Below are 19,137 nucleotides of genomic sequence, written 5' to 3' on the forward strand. Positions count from 1 at the left end.
AGCCTGCCCATGTGAAACATAGCGAAGACTACACAAACATTAGCACTTGCATCTGCCAGTGCATAGTATGTTAAATAAACCATGAATGTGTGTGGTGAATTATTCACCATTGCACAATGCCATTTTACTGCAGCAGTGGAGGAGAGTGTGCACTGGGGTTTCACAATGCACACTGAACATTGCACAAGGTATTTACCTAAGGCAAGTGATATGGATGCACAGAGTGACAGTTGCACTGAGAAAATCCAACATGTGCCAGAAATCTGGCCAACAAATTGAAAAAGGCACAATGCAATGCTCAACTATCTGTATGTCCATGCACCACGCACCAATGCAGGGGTAGCAACTTTTGAGCCGGGGGCGGGTTCTGTCCCTTAGAAAACTGGGGCGAAGCTGGGGGGTGGAGCTTCACCTCCGGGCGGGGCCGGTGCCGGGGTGAGCTTCACATCCGGTCGCCGCATCTGGGGCGAGCGGGGCCAGCTCTCCACCCCCGTGGGGCCCAGCTGTCAGGGGTCGGGCGAGCCGGCGGGGCCCGCGCAGGGGCCTCCCCTCTTTTCCGGCCCTGAGGGGCCCCAGGCCCTCAGAGGCCGGAAAAGCCGGCGGGCCACCAGCAGGAGGCCTCCCCTCTTTGCCCCCCTGACGGGGCCCAGGCCCGTCAGAGGCCGCAAAAAAGCTCAGGGGCCACCAGCGCTGAAGGCTTCTCTCTTCCGGCCCTCTTTGCCCGTCGCCTGGTGCTGCCGTGCCGGAGCCCTCTGAGGGCCCAGGGCAATGGCCTCCCAGAGGGTTGCTGCCGCTGCCGGCGCCCATTGCGAGGGCCCAACGACGACGGGCCTCCCGAGGGGTCCGCCGCTGCCGGAGCCCCTTGGAGGGCCCCCGCGACGGCCAACGGGCTTCCCAGAGGCCGCTGCCGCCGCCTGAGCCCTCTGGAGGGACCAGCGACGGAACGGGCCTCCCAGAGGCCGGCTGCTGCCGCCGGAGCCCTGTTTGAGGGCTCTGGCGGCCGCCGCAGGCCTCGGCGAAGTCTCGCACGGCCTTTCTTGTGGCCGCGCGAGACTTCGCCTCTAGGCCGCTGCCATTTTGTTTTTCAAAATGGAAGCAAAGTCTCGCGCAAACCTCAGGGAAGGTCGCGAGAGACTTCACGCCATTTTGAAAAACAAAATGGCGCCCCGGGAGCCGGGAAAAACCGCAAGCGGCGGCGGGGAGGCCAGGGCAGGCAGGGGCTGGCGGAAAGGCCTCCGTGGGCCGATCCGGCCCACAGGCCGGGGGTTGCCGACCCCTGACCTAATGTGTAATGGCACGCCTGTTCTATTGCTTTCACAACCTTCCACTGAATATGGATGTTATGCCAAAAAAGTACAAGCACAGCACACCTGCAATACATGGGCTCGCCATCGTGGACTCAGGTCAATGGATGGCAAGCCCCAGCTCTCTTATCTTGTGCCCTTAAAATCAATGGACTCGAGGTCCGTGGTATTCCCTTACACGGGGGGGGGGAGGGCAAAATGATCCCCACGTAAACAAGGGTCCACGTTGTACAGCCAACCTGTACATGGATATGTACAGAACACCAGCCACTATTTTTACTGCTTATATGAAGTGATGATCTGAAGAGAAAAACTTCTTTTAGTCACCTGTTGTCTATTTATAGACAATCACGGTTCCAGTTTATATAGTTTCTTAATGGATACCTGGATACCCTCCTCTTCAAATCACCACATTTCATGTGAGGAGAATGATGGAAGCAGCAACAGGGAATTTCATTAACCCTGAAATGGAACACCTGAATAGACATCTAGAGATCATAAGATCTCACTCTAGCTGTAACATTGTTTATATTTCTCTTGTTAGCTTCATAAAATACCCTGTAGATTTTTTGATGGGAAGCATTTTAGTTCATTAGTGGCCTGCATCCAAAAAGAAAAAAACCAGGGTGGGGGGAGGCTGCTAATTTCACATTAAAACATGAAAAGTAATTCAGTCTTTCCACAACCTACTTTGGGGACTTTCCCTCCAGCTTTAGGCTGCTCAAGTAATAATTGAGCAAAAGACATAACAGACACAATTGGGCCTATCAGCCTAGTGACCAAGGGCAGATACCTTGTGGCCATTTAGATGTTGTACAGGGCACAGTTACCGCCGTCATTGAAAAGCAGTCTCTTACAGCAGACTTATCCAGATAATTTTTAAATTGTGAATTTTTAAAGAGGATTTTTTATAATGTGTATGCTTTATTTGTCCTTTTAAATTATTGCATGTTTTAATTAATGTGTTTTGATTGATGCTGTATATTGTTTATTTGTTGTTGTTCCTTGACTTGATTCACAGGGAGAGGTGGGTAAGAAAAATAATAACAACAACTTTTAAGAGTTCTTCCCTTCTTTTACTCAGGTCCTTGTTTCTTCATCCTTTTTTTAAAGCCTCCTTCTCCAGCCACTAGTCTTTAGTTAACTTAGCTCTTAGACTACTTCCCAGCATAGCTTTTCCCTTTCCTTCCTCCCAGAAGTTGTAAGTTGATAGCATGAATGTTGAAATCATATGTCAGTGAGATTGTATGAACAACACTCAACTCAGGAGCAATCAGTACAAACATAAAAAGTTTGACACCTTCTTCCTATGTGCCATTTAAATAGCACAGTCCCTTCAGATATGGTAATTACCACAAATGTACAGTTCCTCACAGTGGCAGCAATGGGCAGTCTTGCTATGGGATGAAGCAATTTTTACTACATTCTGACTCACAGAAAAAAAAAGTTAAAACAGTAACAAAAAAAGCCACAAAAACACCATGACACAAAAATAAGCTTCTAAGTAATTGTACTATGATCCTCTCTTGAATATCTCACCTCCTCATTCAACTAACACATCAGCTCTCGAGAATGTCATCTTTTTCTCCTGTATGATTTTTAAACATCCTTGCCTTATGATGAAGCCAGTGAAGCTTCAAAAGAGTGCATAAGCTTCAAAAGCGTGCATAATTTGGAATTGGCCAAATAACTGTATTGCTGCTTTGTGGATTTTGGATTTTGTTGTATTTTGCTGCATGGCCAACCCAACTCCCCTTGAATATCTTCTCCAGAGCAGTATTTCTTGGATGAACCTTCACCTTTCCATATGCATGCTTCAGTTTAGTAAAATATCAAGTTGCCGTGACTGCTACTTAGAACAATTTAGAAGCAGCTAATTAAAATGAAAGATGTAAAGTGATAAAGACTGTATTGGCATCATTCTCAGTTCTCACTTCCCAAGAAAAATTCTAGGTTGAGTTTATCAATAAAGATTCTCTCATCCTTTGGGGAAGAATATATGAAAACCTGTTCTGAAAGTAGCAATTGCCTGGAATCATTCCAACATTTTTAGTGGCTTGCTAAAGGGAAAATCTCATTTGGTGGAATCTTCTTACACTTTATTAGTCACATCCACCAGTAGCTCTTCTTTTCTTCCTGAGGCTACATTAGGAAAAAATAAATAAACTTGCAAAAGGTTCAATGCGTAATTAGGCTTAGGCCTGGGGAAGCGTGCCAGAGCACACAATATAAAATGAGGTTATGAAAGTATTTCCAGAATTGCCCATGGAGCCTTGGATACCAGGAAGCTTCTGAAATGAAACAGTCTCTCTTCTAAGAGTTGCTGTACATGGGAACCAAAAACAACATCCCCGTGGTGAATTCTCACCTCCCTACCACAATGTTTACAAATTCTAATGGCAGGGAGAATGGGAGCATGTACTGAGTATCCTCAATAGTAGCATGAAAGAGAGGCAGTGAATTTTTATGGGTCTCCCCACGACCAGAGTAGTAGGAAGGGAGAAAACATGCTTAAACTGAAGTCTTAAGTAGGGTGCTGCAGGGTTCTGTCCTGGGGCCATCAGTCTTCAACAATTTTATCAATGATTTAAATGATGAGATAAAAGGAATATTTTTCAAGTTTGCAGATAATACAAAATTAAGGGTAGCTAACACACTGGAAGAGAGAAACAGGACTGAAAAGGACTTGGATAAATTAGAAAATTGGACAGAAAATGAATGAAGTCCAACAAAGACAAATGTAAAATTCTACGCTTAAGTCACAAAAGCCAAATACACAGATACAGAATGGGCCATACTTGGCTTTTGTTGTTGTTTTTATCCACCCATGAGTCAATCCCGACCCATAGCAACCCTGTAGATGAGACATCTCCAAGACTTCCTATGTTCCACTACTCTGCTCAGGTCCTGCAAATTCATACCCATGACCTCCTTAATAGAGTTCATCTATCTAGCATATGGCTTTCCTCTCTTTCTGCTTCCTTCCACCTTTCCTAGCATTATTGTTTGTTCCCGACAGTCGTGCCTCCTCATGATGTGGCCAAAGTACGACAACATCAGTCTTGTCATCTTGGCTTCCAGAGAGATTTCTTATTTGATCTGCTCTAGGACCCATTTGTTTGACTTCTTGGCTGTCCATAGTAACCTCAGCACTCTTCTCCAGCACTACATCTCAGATGAATTAATTGTCTTCCTATCCGCTTTCTTAACTGTCCAGCTCTCACATCCATACATGGTAATAGTGAATACAATGGGATAGAATGAATACTTCTACATGTACATGAAGAAGTACACATGGACTGTAGTATATGTGAAAAGGACCTGGGGGTTATTGTTACTCAAACATGACCCAACAGCGTGATGCTGCAGCAATGAAGGCAATAATAATTTAGCCTACATTAAGAGAACCATGGGTTCCAGGTCAAAGGAAATAATAGTCCTACTATATTTTGAACTGAGAGACAACATAGTATAGTGGTTTGAGCACTGGACTATGACTCTGGAGACCAAGGTTCAAATTCCCACTCAGGCATGGAAACCCACTGGATATCCTTGAGCAAGTCACACTCTCTCAACTTCAGAGGAAGGCAAAAGGAAAGCCCTTCTGAAGAAATTTTCCAGAGAAAACTTCATCTTAGGATCACAATAAGTCAGAAACAATTTGAAGGCACAACAATATCTTGTGCTAGTAAGGCCTCATCTGGAGCACTGCATTCAGTCCTGGGTGCCTCAATATAAGAAGGACATGGATAAGTTGGAACAGGTTCAAGGCAAGGGCGGCTAGGATGATAAAGAGATATAGAGAAGAAAACATATGAGGAAAGATCGAGGGACTTGGGCATGTTCAGCCTGGTGAAGAGAAGAGTGACATGGTTGCACTCTAAGCACTTCAACGGGGGTCACTGGGTGCAGGCCTATTCTCCTAAATTGTGGAATGACCTGCTGGAAGAGGTCCATCTTCTATACCACCTTAGATGCCTTCAAAAAGGTTGTCAAGACTGACTCTACCGGTGGGCCTTCCTAACCTGACCTCCCGAAGTATAGCCCCATCCACCTTAATGGTCCATTCCATTTGTTGAAAATTTTAATGTGAATTCTTAGTATTTTAAAAGTGGGAGAGTTTGGGTTGATGTAAACTTATATTGACTTATTGTAATTTTATTTTTGTTGCAATCCTGCCTCAATCTGATTATTATTCTCTGCTTCCCCGGAGAGTAGAACCAGGTCAAATAGTTTTAAGTTATAAGAGGGGAGATTTCAAATAAATATCAGTAGGGCTTTCTTGATAGTAAGAGTGGTTCAGGCCTCTTTGGAAGTTCAAACAAGAAGGGTTAAGTGGAGTACAAATAAAAATTTGTAGTTCACAATTAATTCATTAATGTACTTTGAAGCTATACCACATACACTATAGAAACTAAAGCAATATATCCTATGAATGATTTTTAAAACCTCCTGTACTCAAATTCTATTCTTAGCTATGCACCTATTCTCTAGTTTCTTCTAGCACACATCAACCAGCAGAATTGACTATCCTCTTTTCACACACATATAAACTTTGAATATTAAACTGAATGAGGAAGAAGCAAGTATGAATAGCAATCATGCAAAGCAGTGAGGCACATAACTGAAATGAAATGTGGTAAAATTGCTAAGTCCATATATATGGTACATATGTACATATAAATACACACACAGAGGAAGAAGTGTGGCAAGTCTCCAGTATGTTCATACCATAGGGCAGGGCTGAAGAACTTTTGACCTTTCAGGTGTTTTGGACTGCAGCTCCTAAAATTCCTTAACATTTTGCAATGCTTACAGGGTCATCTAGGACTGAAACAACAGCTAGACAGCAAAGATTCGCTTTGTTTGCCATAAGAAATGGTGATCCCATTTTTTTCTGCCACATAATGTAAGAACCACCACCACATTCATCATTGTAGGCATTTTAAAGGCATCTATTATCAGCAACAAAAGTTTCAGGGACCTTTCAGATAATTTCATTATCCCCTTTGTTGCATGGACCTTTCAGAAAATGTCATTATCCCAGGTACATACTTAGAATAATAAGAATATAATACCAAAGGTTTATGTGGTCCAGAATGCTGTCCCTGAAATGTGAGATAAGCCCATAAGTAGGATATGAGGGCAGTGTTTATGCAGGATGTTTAAGTAGGCTATGAGGGCCCTTGTTTATATTTCTTTATTTATGTATTAGAGTTACACCCTCTCTTTCCCCTAAAATGGGAATCAAAGTTGCTCATGGAAATATTGAATACAAAATATAGTTGCCTGTCCCCCAGAAACTGGTATACAGAAACAGGCTATCTTTAATCCAGGAGGTAATATCTAGCTATCATGACTTTTAACCTTATCCTACATGAATAAGCTTGACACTACAATTCTATATATATCTATTCAAAAACAAATCTGTTGAGTTCAATGGGGCTTATTCTCAGAGGAATGTACTGAGGGATGCAGCATAAATCATTTCCTGAGGTTCTGTTTAACTTGCTTCAGTAATGCTAAAGGCAGTATCTTATGTGGATGAGGGATATACTGAATGGTGGCAATGTATTAAGAGTACAATTTATACTGATAATAATTCAGTGGCTTACAATCTAGAATAAGATCTAGGATCAATCCTCCATGAATGCTTCTTCAATAAATCACTGAATCATGGAAGTTGAGGGAATAGAAAAAGTGTCCACCAGTGCAAAAGATGGCTGAAGATTCCACAGACAGGCGGGTTGGTTCTTCTAAGGAATGACATGATCCAGCAAAGCCAAGTAGTTTTAGATGCATTGGTTTCAATGGGAGAGTTAGCACTTCAATCTGAACTTTTTATCTGAATGCACATCTTACTCAAAACAGAACAGAAGCTTAGCAGTTAAGTGGAAGACTTACATATAAAAGGCTTGACACTGCTGTGGATATGTTTGTGCTGTTTGAGGCCTGAAGAAGTGGCAAATGTTTTACCACACTCCGGACAAGCGTGGGCACGAGCCCCAACATGTTGCGAACGAATATGCCTCTGGAGGTTGCTGGGGTCCGTGAAAACCTGCTAGGAAATGAGTACTGATTAAACAAGAAACTTTGATGCTAACAATAAGGAATAACACACCAGAAATTGTACAGGTCTCCTCTATAATGAGGAAGAAAGAAAAGTTCCCATGTATAGAAAGACTAGTTTATTGGAATTCAGTTGTGTCAGTGAGCTAAAGGACAGCAGCAATGACTTTCAGAACATGTCTGCATTAAAGTACTGTAACATCAAACCAATTTGAGTGTTGTGCCTCCCATCCAAGAAATCCCATAACCTATGCTTCTACAATGAGGATTGGGGGCTTCTTGCAACAAACTGTCAACCTTCTCAATACTATACCTCTTGGAATTCTTTTCAGGATGTCACAACGTGAAGCCAATTTCAAAATGATGTAAATATTTATAGATGAGAATACTAAATTTAATTTTCAATGTACTTTTCTATTTAATAGATTTTTGTGCATCTGTGTTTACTAAAAGAGAATTCAACAGAAAATTAAATGTAAATGCATAACCATTGTATTAAAAATAGCTGGCATTTGCAGCCTATCAGAATTAAAAGATGGCAAGAGCTAGATGTAAATAATATTATTATAGTCATCCCTCAACTTTTGCGGCTGTGACTTTTCTGGTTTTGATTATTCGTGGATTTGAATAGTATGTTCTCTCTAGTAATCTCTAGGTCCTCCAGCGTCACTCTATGGCCAACATCCACCAGACATTGCACTGTAGGACCTAGAGATTCCTAGAGAAAACACTTTTCTAGGCATTTGTAGGTCCTCCAGCAGATATTAACCATAGAGTTGCACTGGAGGACCCTGAGATTTCTAGAGAGGTGTACTCTCAAATATAAAACCAATATTTTTTTAATTTGTAGTTTTTCCACTTTCACAGGGAGACTACACCCCTAACCCCAGTGAATGTGGATGGCCCACTGCACTTTTAATATTTTGCAATTTAATATCATCAGTTGAGATTTTCCTAACTTCACTTCAACTCAACGTCTTCGTTCCTGAATATTTCTGGTTGTAACACTAAAGCAGCCTTGTCCACAACTAATACTGAGAGGTTCCTATTTCCCTAATTAGCTCATGTGCTTTTGACCTGCCTTCATAGCTGATCTTTCTCCTGTTTTTTGAACACATAAATTGGATGATGAGAGCAGAACTGGTAGTAATTTCTGTCTGTTGGACTGGAGATCCTTACAGCACAAACCAAAAGGGAATGCCATTGCATTTTGTTGGGATCTTGAGAATATTCCATTACCTCCCACACGCATACACACACACTAATTTTGTGGTTAATTTGGTTAACCTTCATGGAATCAGAGCAGATTACCACACTACACTCTTATAGTGCTGCTATTCCACTTTTACTGCTCTGGCTGTCTCCTGTTGCATTCTGGTTTTTGTAGTTCAGTGAGGCCTAAGAGCTCTCTGGTTCTAAATGCCCGTCCCTAAACCACAAATCCTAGAATGCAACAAAAGGCAGCCAGAGTAAAAGTGGAATAATCTAAAAAATGAGTAGTACATTAAGTGACATTGAATAATCTTTAGGAAAAACCCACACACTATAATATTACCAACACATAATACCACCTAAGAAATATTATTCTTCAGAGCCATTTTAAGCATGTTTACTCAGAAGTAGTTTCCACTGAGTTCAGTGCCACTTGCTGTTTTAGAAAACTGCAGCATCATCTCCCACCAATTATATATATATATATATATATATATATATATATATATATATATATTTGTGTTTCAGCTAGAAAATTGAAACCATAACACTGTAAGTAATAAACACAGCTCTTCGTCATCTGAAGTCCCCAGGAATAGATTGCCATGCAGAATATACTCCCAGATTCAAAATATGTCTTTCAGCAGATCTTGAGTTTCCTTTTCATAATAATACTCAAGCTTAAGAGTAATAAACTATCATAACACACCTTAGTTTTCCTCACCACAGGATGCAATACCACAATGTGTCAACAAGACCTAAATCCTAGTTTCAACATACGCACAAGTAGTCTTGGCATTCATAGTGTGGCATTTCCCAGTTAGTGTATTAAAAGCTCTGTTATGCTGGGATCTCATTGCTTAAACCAGGAGTGGGCAGGCTTCAGGCTTGCAGGATCTGGTTTGTTTTTACTAAGATCCACCCAATGGAGTCTGGAGTGAAAGATTAGAATAAAGGACTTCTGAGGCCAGGAGTGTGTTTTGAGCACCAGAACACAAAAGTCCACCCAAAAGTCCACTCCTAATTCAATCTCCTCCCTTTTCTCTCTTTTTCTCACTCTCATTCTCTCTCTCATGAACATACACACACACAAACACACACACACATTTTATTTCACCAGCATAATTAGCAGCACAGGAAGGAACATTTTGTTTTTGCTATTTTTACATTACTGGGAGCCAGAAATCCTTAACCATCTATTTCAAAACACCTTAAGATCTACCAGTAGCCTACCCTTCCATATTTTGGTTTTGACAGAGGTTCAGCCACAGGCATCTTCTTCTTAAATCAGTGGCCTCATCCATGTACATTGGGCCAGATTTAAGTGCAAACCAAATAAGCAAGAGTTTAGGGCCTTACATTAGGCAGGGCCTTTAAATACAAATATGCACACTTCTACATGTTAGAATAATACGTATACATTTTTGTTAATTCTATCAGATTTCTTAAACTCAATATAATTTGGAGCCTCAGCATATCTTGGGCTGCATCCATACTGCAGATATTATCCAGTTCAACACCACTTCAATTGCCGTGGCTCAATGCTATGGAATTCTGGGAATTGTAATTTTGTGAGATGTAACAAACTACTGTTCCCAGAATTCCACAGCACTGAGCCATGGCAGTTAAGGTGGTGTCAAACTGGATTATTTCTGCAATGTAGATTCATCCCCAATCAGAACAGGTAGGCATACTCTAGTTTGGCAGGGACAGACCCAATTAATCCTCTGTTATTCCACTTTTTCATCTGCTTTTAAAATGTCCCGGTCCTCCCCCTCCCCACTTTCCCCTTTGTCCTCAGCTTATTTTAATTGCCACAAACTGATTTCAAAGTACAAAAGTAGTTAACTCAGCCAGGGCTGGGGGACAGAATCTTGCCCTTCTCAGGAGGCTCAGGCAAAAGCAAACTCGACTATCCTGTGAGGTCCTCCTCATTAATAGCTTTGACATCGTGACCACATCTGGCTTGACCACATTTGTCCCATTTTTCATCTGTGACATGTTAAATGGTACGAATGGAATCTTCCAAATGTTGAACTCTAACTCCCAGCACTCCTCACCATTGTCTATGTTGGCTAAGGCTGATCAAAGCTGCAGTCTAACAATATCAGGGGGCTTTACTTTATACATCATGTATTCACTATCAATTCACCATATATGAGCTGTCTCATGTGATATATCTGTTGATGGACTGTACCAATACAGTGTGCAACTGAAAGAATAATTTGCTTGGATGTTTTTTTTTTCATTTTTTAAAAAATATAAAACTAGCATGCCAAGCATAATGCTATAGACTAGTTTTTTCCTGAGCATCTAGACCAACATGTTCAAAGAATCATTTATACATGTGGTAAGATGGAAATCTGAGCACTCACCTGTAGTTTAGTGATAAAGTCTGATCAGTATGGCATGTGAGGTTACTGATCATAGTGCTAAAGCTTACACTCAAAATGTGATTTTTCAATTTATGAAATGTACAATAAACAAAAATCCCAGACATCCTACAAATTCACTGTACCTTGGCACAGTTTTCACATTCATAGTGCTTTCCACTGTCATGGGACATCTGATGGCGTATCAAGTTGGATTTCCAGTTAAAGGCTTTGGGACACTGGTCACATTTGTACTCCCTCTCTTCGGTGTGAGATAGCATGTGCTTTTCTAAACTGTAATAACACAACAAGAAGCTCAGTGAGATCTTGGCTGCAGGTGAACACAAATATGGAAAGTCTTCCTATTGTTCCCAAGAAATTACAAAGTATGAAGAACAAAGGTTATTTCAGTTCACATAATCAAAACAAATCTCCAGCATTATAATGTTTAGCCTCTCCCTCTGTGTATATACACACACATGCACACTAATAAAATTGTTTTAAAAATAAGTATTACTACTGCTCAGTCTAAAAATATTAAAAAATGAGTTGGAATAATCAACAAAAGTGGGGAAATGCCTGGGTCTGGAAGGGAAAAATAGGTATTTAAAAATAATTTATACAATTTTTAATATCTCAATAATGCATTAGATTGGAATGCTCAATGTTAATTGGACATATGTGTCCCAGTTTTCATCTGTGAAACTGAAGAGTGTGTAATATGTGAGATGGCTCTTTGCTTCACCAGAATTTTTTTTTTTAAAAAAGTATTTTTTACAATATAAACTTTTATATTACAACATAATATAAACAATATAAACTTTTAACAATATAAAATAACATATATTGAAAATTTACTATCTCTGCACACTACACACTTCTAATCTACAATCGCTATTTCCCCTCAATACTTGCTGACAGATTGCTCTTTACTCAAATTTGTCAATCTGCCCATTTCTGCAAAGTTGTTGACTAACTATTCTTCTTGTGATGGAATATCTACATCTTTCCATTTCTGTGCATACAGTATTCTTGCTACAGTGACCATCTATTGGGTAATTTCCCCATATTTCTTCTCTCTGTGTTCTTACAGGATTCTTAATAGAAAAAAAGGTCTGGCTTTAAACACCAGATATTTTAGATTAACGCTCCCATAATCATTGACCACTGAATGTGTTATCTGGAATTTATAGAGCAGAAGTTCAAAATTTCAAGAGCATGGGTGGCCAAAATGTGGTCCATGGGCTGTTACTGTTGCCCCAAGGGGGTGAAAAAAACTTGCCATTTGAGGAGGGGGGGCATTTTTACTATGCCTTTGGCTCTGTGGGAATTTTTAGGCTGAGGAGAAACCTATTTAAAAAATAGGAAGTGACTTCCAGACCCTCACAAAAACAATGCAGAAATTACCCTTCCCCATCATATGGCTTTTGCAGTTGTGTCTAATTCCTACTAACATCTTTTACTCAATTAATCCAAGACAGCTTATTGCCTTTTGAGCAGTAGGTGAAAAGCAGGCCTTTTAGGGTTTATTCTATTTTAGGTTTTTAAATCATGATTTAATCTTGATTTGACACTGGCAGATCTTTGGCTGACCTGTTTATTTTTATTGTACCTTTTTAATTGATGTTTTGTTAGGCTTTTAATTACTGTTAGCTGCTCTAAAAGCTTTTGGAGTAAAGGGCAGAACAAGAAATATTTCAAACGAGGCAGTTAATGAAAGTATCTCTCTTTCTTCTACATCTGCTCAAGGCTCTAGTGTCTAATCTGTCAGTGTTACATTTAGCTATGAGTCATGATTCTCATCTTATTTAATATTACCGTTGTTTTCTTTCATAATATTTCACATGCCATTTACCGTTTCTTTCTCCTTATTATTCTACTACATAGATTTAAAATAGTGCTTTGGGGGTTTTCCTTATTAATTACAGATGCCCATGAGCTTGTATATATGCCAGTAATTCCAACTGGTATCTGAACTCTTTTTGCAATAGAATATTTTTTGTATATTCTTCTGCTCTGAAATGTTTCCACGATAATTGGCTTTTAAATAATTTAAATGTTTTTCAGCAAGATTGACTTGATTCTTGCACTCTACTTTTAACCCTTTCTCAGCACAGCAAAGGAATTTATGCTCTCTCTCACTCTCTCTTTCCATATATATCTGGTGTGTGTGTGTGTGTGTGTGTGTATGATATAAAATTTATACATACCTACATCTGTGTGTGTGAGGGGAGGAGCGATTGAGAGAGAGAGACTGATGCTCTGAGCTTTTAATGCTCTGTTTAGGAAAACCCACCTGGACATCAGTTTCTCTTCCTAGTTGTTGTTGTTTGTTGTTAACTGCCTCTGAGTAAATCCCATAGGCAACCCTATGGATGAGTTATCTCCAATCCCCCCTATATTCCATCACTCTGCTTAGATCCTGTAGGCAAACAGACCTCCCTGACTGAGTCTAGCCATCTGCGTGCAGTCTTCCTCTTTTTCTGCTACCTTATACCTTTCATAGCATTTTTGTCTTTTCTAATAAGTCATGTCTTCTCATGATGTGGCCAAAATACAACCACCTCTGTTCTGGCATCTTGGCTTACAGAGTGAGTTCAGGCTTGATCTGTTCTAGAATCCATTTGTTGTCTTTTAGCTGTCCACGGTATCGTCAGCTCTCTTCTCCAGCATCAAATCTCAAATGACTCTACAGTATTTTGTTTCTGACGGCTTCCTTCACTGTTCAGCTCTTACATTTGTACATGGGGATGGGGAATAAAATGGCTTGGACAATTTTGGTGCTCAGTTGTATATAGGATCTTGCCTAGTTCTTTCATGGTTGCCCTTCCCATTCTTGGTCTTCTTTCTTGACTGCAGTCTCTGTTCTGTCCAATGTTTGAGCCAAGGTATGGAAAATATTTTAACTACAGTATTTCGATATCCTCATTATCCAGATTGAATTTGTGTAGATCCTCCATTGTCATTATTTTTGTTTTCTTTATGTTCAGCATTAAGCTTCCCATTGCACTTTCATTTTTGACCTTCCTTAGTAATTGTTCCAAATCTATTAATTTTCTGCTAGTAGCGTGGGCTCATCTGCATATCTTAGATAGTTGATATTTTTTCCTCCTATCTTCGTTCCTCGTTCTTCTGTCTCTAAATCTGTTCTCCATATGATGTTTTCTGCATACAAGTTGATTAAGCAGGAAAACAAAATGTAGCCTCTGCCATTTGAGAACCAATCTTCCATATCAGTTGTCAAATTTAGCCTCAAAGAGGCTTACAATAGATGCACTTTTATGGACACTTTTATATGAGAAAATATCTAGAGAAGAGTTCCAATCTTCACTCCTAAGTCTAAGCCTCCAAGGCCCAAAACAGATGGGCAGATGGGGGCAGCTTCCGGGTGCTCCAAGGGCAAGGCATTTAGATGACATATGTCCCTGGAGTGCCTGGAAGCCACCCTGCTCCTTGCCAAAGTCCATTTGGGACTGTGCCAGGAGGTGCTCTCAGGGTCATGGTGTGCGTTCGCTTCAGCCTTGGGGTGATTTGGCCAGGAGCAGTTTCTGGCTGCTCTTTCCTCCCTGTCTGTTTTGCCCCCAAGTCAGGCAAGCATGCTGAAAAGTACCAAGGTGTTTCCTAGCCAAGATATCCCAAGCAAATCTCACAAAGGAAAATGTTTTAGGAAATGACAGCATTTCATACGTAGTGTAGATTGGTCTGTGGGGGCATGCTGATACATACATGCAGAACAGCAGGCCCCTCTGTCTCATTCTGAGACTTCAAAACACTGAGCTTATCAGTTAAGGCTTAGAAGGACTTCAGTGGTTGTAGGCAGTGTTTTCTCTGGGGTCTGCAAACAAGACTCTCTCTAAATAGTGTATAACACAGAGACAACAAGTCGTACTTGTTGGTGGTTCATTCGAGATAAGTAGCACAGGCTACAAAGCAGCCTATATCTGCCTACCTATAAGGCTTAAGTCCAAAAAACAAAATTCTAAGGGGATCATTTGCAGCAGTCCAAAGGCCAATTGTTGTTCTTGGTCATAAGGTACCCCAGCAGTGTTGAATCTGACCAAGGCGAACACACAGTAAAAGGACATGTATCTCCTCAATCAGAACTCCAGTGGGAATGCCTCACTGATCAAGAACTCTTTAGGATAAGATAAGTAACTCAACGATGCTCTCAAAGAGATTTTTTAAAGAGATTTTAAGGATGGCATGCCTGTACCCCATATTTTTAGGATCCCCTTAAGGCAATGCTACACAAAGTGGTGAACTGATGGTGGCCCATAAGTCCTCTGCTGCTGGTCCCTGGGAAGTTTCCAGGAAAGAAATAAATAATTGTACTCAAAATATGATATTGGTCATTGACACAATGGAAAAAATGATTTTAAGTCCTAGACATCAATTTACTTGGGAAGCACTGCCTTAAGGAATTTTGGAGTGAAGATTGTCAGGGCCAAGCAAAACTTGGGGGCTGTTAGACCTGCTTAACTGCCCAATGGCAAGGGCTCTATGTAGTGGCTTATGCCCATGTAGAAATCTTTATCCAGCCATCTTACCACTTCCCCCAGATGACAGGTTAGGGTGATGTCATATTTCAGTCAGAAAATGAGGCAGCCAGTCCCTGGATCTGTGCCCCATGTTATTCCAAAACTGCAACAGCTGTTACCATGTTTAAACTGCAGCCATGTGTTTGTGTGTGATTTTGTTGTCCCCTGTGCAACCAGGATTAGTCAATTAATTGACCCAAACTGACATGATTCATTGGCTCAGATTTATTTAATTAGATGACAAACTTAAAATTAACACAACTGTAAACGTCTTGTACTTTCAGAAGTTACACAGGTCTACAAAATCAAGATAATATTGATTAGACATTCCAAAAAGCTGAGTTTTGAAACCATTGTAAGTTGCATATAGTTTACTTGGTTTCTGCAGCTCCTGGGGAGGACTAAAGAAATTTGCAGGATGCTTAATATCCCATTCTAACCATTAGAATCCTGCTCTGCCAATTCTTTAGTTTTAGACTATGTTCAGAGGAACATAGGAAGCTGTCTTATATCAGGTTAGACTATTGATCTATCTAAGTTTGTGTCATTTACACTGACTTACAACACCAGTCTAGGGTTTAAGATTGGGGTCTTCCCCAGAACTACTTGGAAATACCAGAGACTGGACCAAAGACCATTGGCATGGAAAGTATGTGCTCATAAAGCAAAGAACATCTCCTCCTGCATGAACATCTTATACGAGCATGAGGAACCTGAGATTGCTTAATGACAGCTGCTTCAAAATCTGTCTTATGTGAAGTCAAGAACAGCCATCTCTAGGATCAAGCAATTTTTCGGTACCCACCACAACAGTCTAGATATCTATTCCAAAGATATCAAGATTTTTTCTCTCATTCTCTAGCAAAAGGCATTAAAAAAAATCAGTCTTTGGAAACTCTGAATTGAGATCAATGATCATATTGCTACTCTGTAGTTTTTGTTGTTTTATATTTGGATTTATTTCATCATATTAGTGACTATTTTAATAGTTATGTTAAAGCCCTGAACCACTATGGAATCCTCCAGTGAATATAAGTATATAAATATTATAGCCAAATAAACAATTTCATTGCTTGGCTGAAGTAATCACAAAAGCTGCATAGTCCCAGTAGTATGCATGCAAGAATGTTTTAGGCTGCAGAAAGAGTGAGTTTTGATAGTGTTCCCTCCCCTCCTCCCAAAAAAAAATCCAACCTGCATGGATATTGTGTTTCTTTTTAAAATAACTAGCTCCTACCTTTGCACATCAGAGAACACTTGATCACACTCTTTGCATTCTTGGATATCATGCAAATCATGGAGGTCATTCTCCTTGTCAAGCTTTGGCTGAAATTCCTCATCCACCATTGAAAATGCAGAGTGAGGTGTGCTGCATGGGAATTTCTGATGGTCCACCAGTTCTGCTTTGGACTCAAAAAGCTGGTCACAGTCTTCACACCGATACTGACGCTCCTCTGTAAGCCAAATCAGTCATTATTCTCAGTGGACAATATATACTTATATATTTATTTATTTTACTAATATCCCACTTCTTTCCCAATATGGAAGCCAAAGCAGAGCTTTTTAACAATTCAAAAGGAAAAGGTTGCCCCAAGCAACCATGAACCTCTTGCATAAAAATCTGACAATGTGCCATAGAAAATTGCTAACCGTGAATGTCTGGAGCCATTGTTTCATGTAAATAGTCTTCAGTCTTCATGAAAAGAAGGAGCTCTTCCCCAGCTTCAATGTCTCTCACCACTCTATAATATATCTGAAAGACAGGGGGGCAAATGAGTGACAAGAAGCACACAAAAACCAAGAAGCTGTTTTTTAAGAAAAAGACTGATACAAAAGGAGGATATTTTCTACAACCTCTTCTTTTTCATGCATTAATATGAAGCCAGTTCAGCCATGACAGTAACACAGAAAAAAGAGAAAGGCCTAGGAATTGAGAGATCAGTCTATTTCTATCTACTTCAGTTCTGAATTTGTTCATGCAAAGGCTCCGCATTTGTTTCGAAAAGAAATATGTATAAAATCACATTTATATTGCATGTAAGTAGACATTTTAAATGTTTTCCTCAATTAAATACACATCTTGTATCATTGCCTCTAAAATATGCAGTTTTGTATGGGTTGCCCTTAATACCTGGGGTGGGCCACTATGGGAGGCTAGGAGGTGCCATTAACCCCTCAAGGAGACTTTGCAGAGCAGCCTCCCCTCACTGCACTCCAGCCAAAAGAGAAAATCAATTCTCCCCCATATCCCCTCCAAGGGGCATGGGGATCATTTTCACCATGTTTTGGGACCTTCCTGGGCCATTTTAACCCCAGGAAAGGCCTTTTTAACAACAGGAAGTGAGAAGAAGTCATTTCCTGTTCACTTTCTGTTTTAATTGGCCCACATCATACTCATACCCCCACATTCCTACATGTAATTTGGGGACAGGCATTTGACAATTGCATTATTTATTTATTTTTACTCTTGGGAGTCATGAGCCATAAAATTTTCATGGCTACTCCCTCTGAGTCCAATCCTGCTTTACATATTATATATTCTGTGTACAAGTTAAACCTGTGGTGGCGAACCTATCGCATGTGTACTAGAGATGGCACAGGAAGCCATTTTTCATGGTGCGCGCCTGTTCCTCCTCAGCCCGACTTGGGCCTTCAGCTGCCTCCCCCCCTCCGCCGGCCTTCAGGGAGGGCAGGGAGAAGAAGTCTTGTCCTGGAAGTCCTGCACCCGGAGGGCGGAAGTCCCACCCCACACCCAGAAGACCCGGTGCCAGAAGGCCTTTAGTTTGGCCACTCACTCCCCAAAAGGTTCACCATCACTTAGTTAAACAGATAGGGAAATAAAATACAGCCTTTCCTGACCCCCTTGCCAATTGGAAACCATTCTGTTTCTCCATATTCTGTCCTGAATACAGTTTACTCATCACGACAATCAGATACCGTGGCACTTCCATTTCTTTAAGATCAATCCATAGTTTTTCATGATCTACACAATCAAAGGCTTTGCTATGCTCTATAATGCACAAACTGATTTTCCTCTGAAATTTTTTGGTGTCTCCATTATCCAACATACGTGTGCAATATGATCCCAAGTATCTCTTCCTCTTCTGAACCCAGCTTGGACATCTGGCATTTCTCACTCCATATATGGTAAAATTCTTTGTTGTAAATTTTGAACATCACTTTGCTTGCATGAGACATCAATGCAATGGTCTTGTGGTTATTGCAATCCCTGGTGCCCCCTTTCTCAGGGACTGGAATGAATAGTGAGTGTTTTCCATCAGTTTGACAAATTTTAGCTTGGACTAGAATAGATTCTGTCTCTATTGAAGTAGCTCTATTGGTATGCCATCTGTTCCTGGTGATTTATTTTTTCCAAATACTCCGAGTGCAGCTTTCATATAACTTTCTAAAAGTTCATTTTCAAATGGTTCTTCTTTGAATGAATCTGTCATCCTTTCATCTCTTTTATATAGTTCTTCAGTGTATTATTTTCATCAACTTTTTATTTGTACTTGTTTGTATAATTTGTTCCTCTACTGATCATATAGCATTGCCACTCTTGGCTTAAATATCCCTTTGACTACTTGGATCTTGTCTAAGTTGTCGCTTGTTCTTCCTTTTTTTGCTGTCAACTTCTATTTT

At 40.5% G+C, this 19,137-nt stretch overlaps 1 protein-coding gene across 11 annotated transcripts in view; it reads right to left on the reverse strand.

Annotated features, from left to right (window-relative positions):
* The window catches only part of MECOM (MDS1 and EVI1 complex locus), a 406,876-nt gene that overhangs the window by 62,928 nt on the left and 324,811 nt on the right, over window positions 1-19,137 (reverse strand). For 7 of the 11 annotated variants that reach the window (XM_042458922.1, XM_042458925.1, XM_042458923.1 and 4 more), the window contains 4 exons: window positions 17,146-17,248; window positions 16,733-16,949; window positions 11,104-11,251; window positions 7,209-7,365 (listed from right to left, as the gene is read on the reverse strand). In XM_042458922.1, the coding sequence (XP_042314856.1) occupies window positions 7,209-7,365; window positions 11,104-11,251; window positions 16,733-16,949; window positions 17,146-17,194 (571 nt within the window). In that variant the 5' untranslated portion in view covers window positions 17,195-17,248. Of the gene's footprint in view, window positions 1-7,208; window positions 7,366-11,103; window positions 11,252-16,732; window positions 16,950-17,145; window positions 17,249-17,626; window positions 17,774-19,137 lie in introns of those variants that run through there. The other 4 variants (XM_042458927.1, XM_042458918.1, XM_042458924.1 and 1 more) reach the window with 2 other exon arrangements.

The sequence above is a fragment of the Sceloporus undulatus genome, chromosome 3, assembly GCF_019175285.1.
Source record: "Sceloporus undulatus isolate JIND9_A2432 ecotype Alabama chromosome 3, SceUnd_v1.1, whole genome shotgun sequence".
In the NCBI taxonomy this organism is placed as follows: domain Eukaryota; kingdom Metazoa; phylum Chordata; class Lepidosauria; order Squamata; family Phrynosomatidae; genus Sceloporus; species Sceloporus undulatus.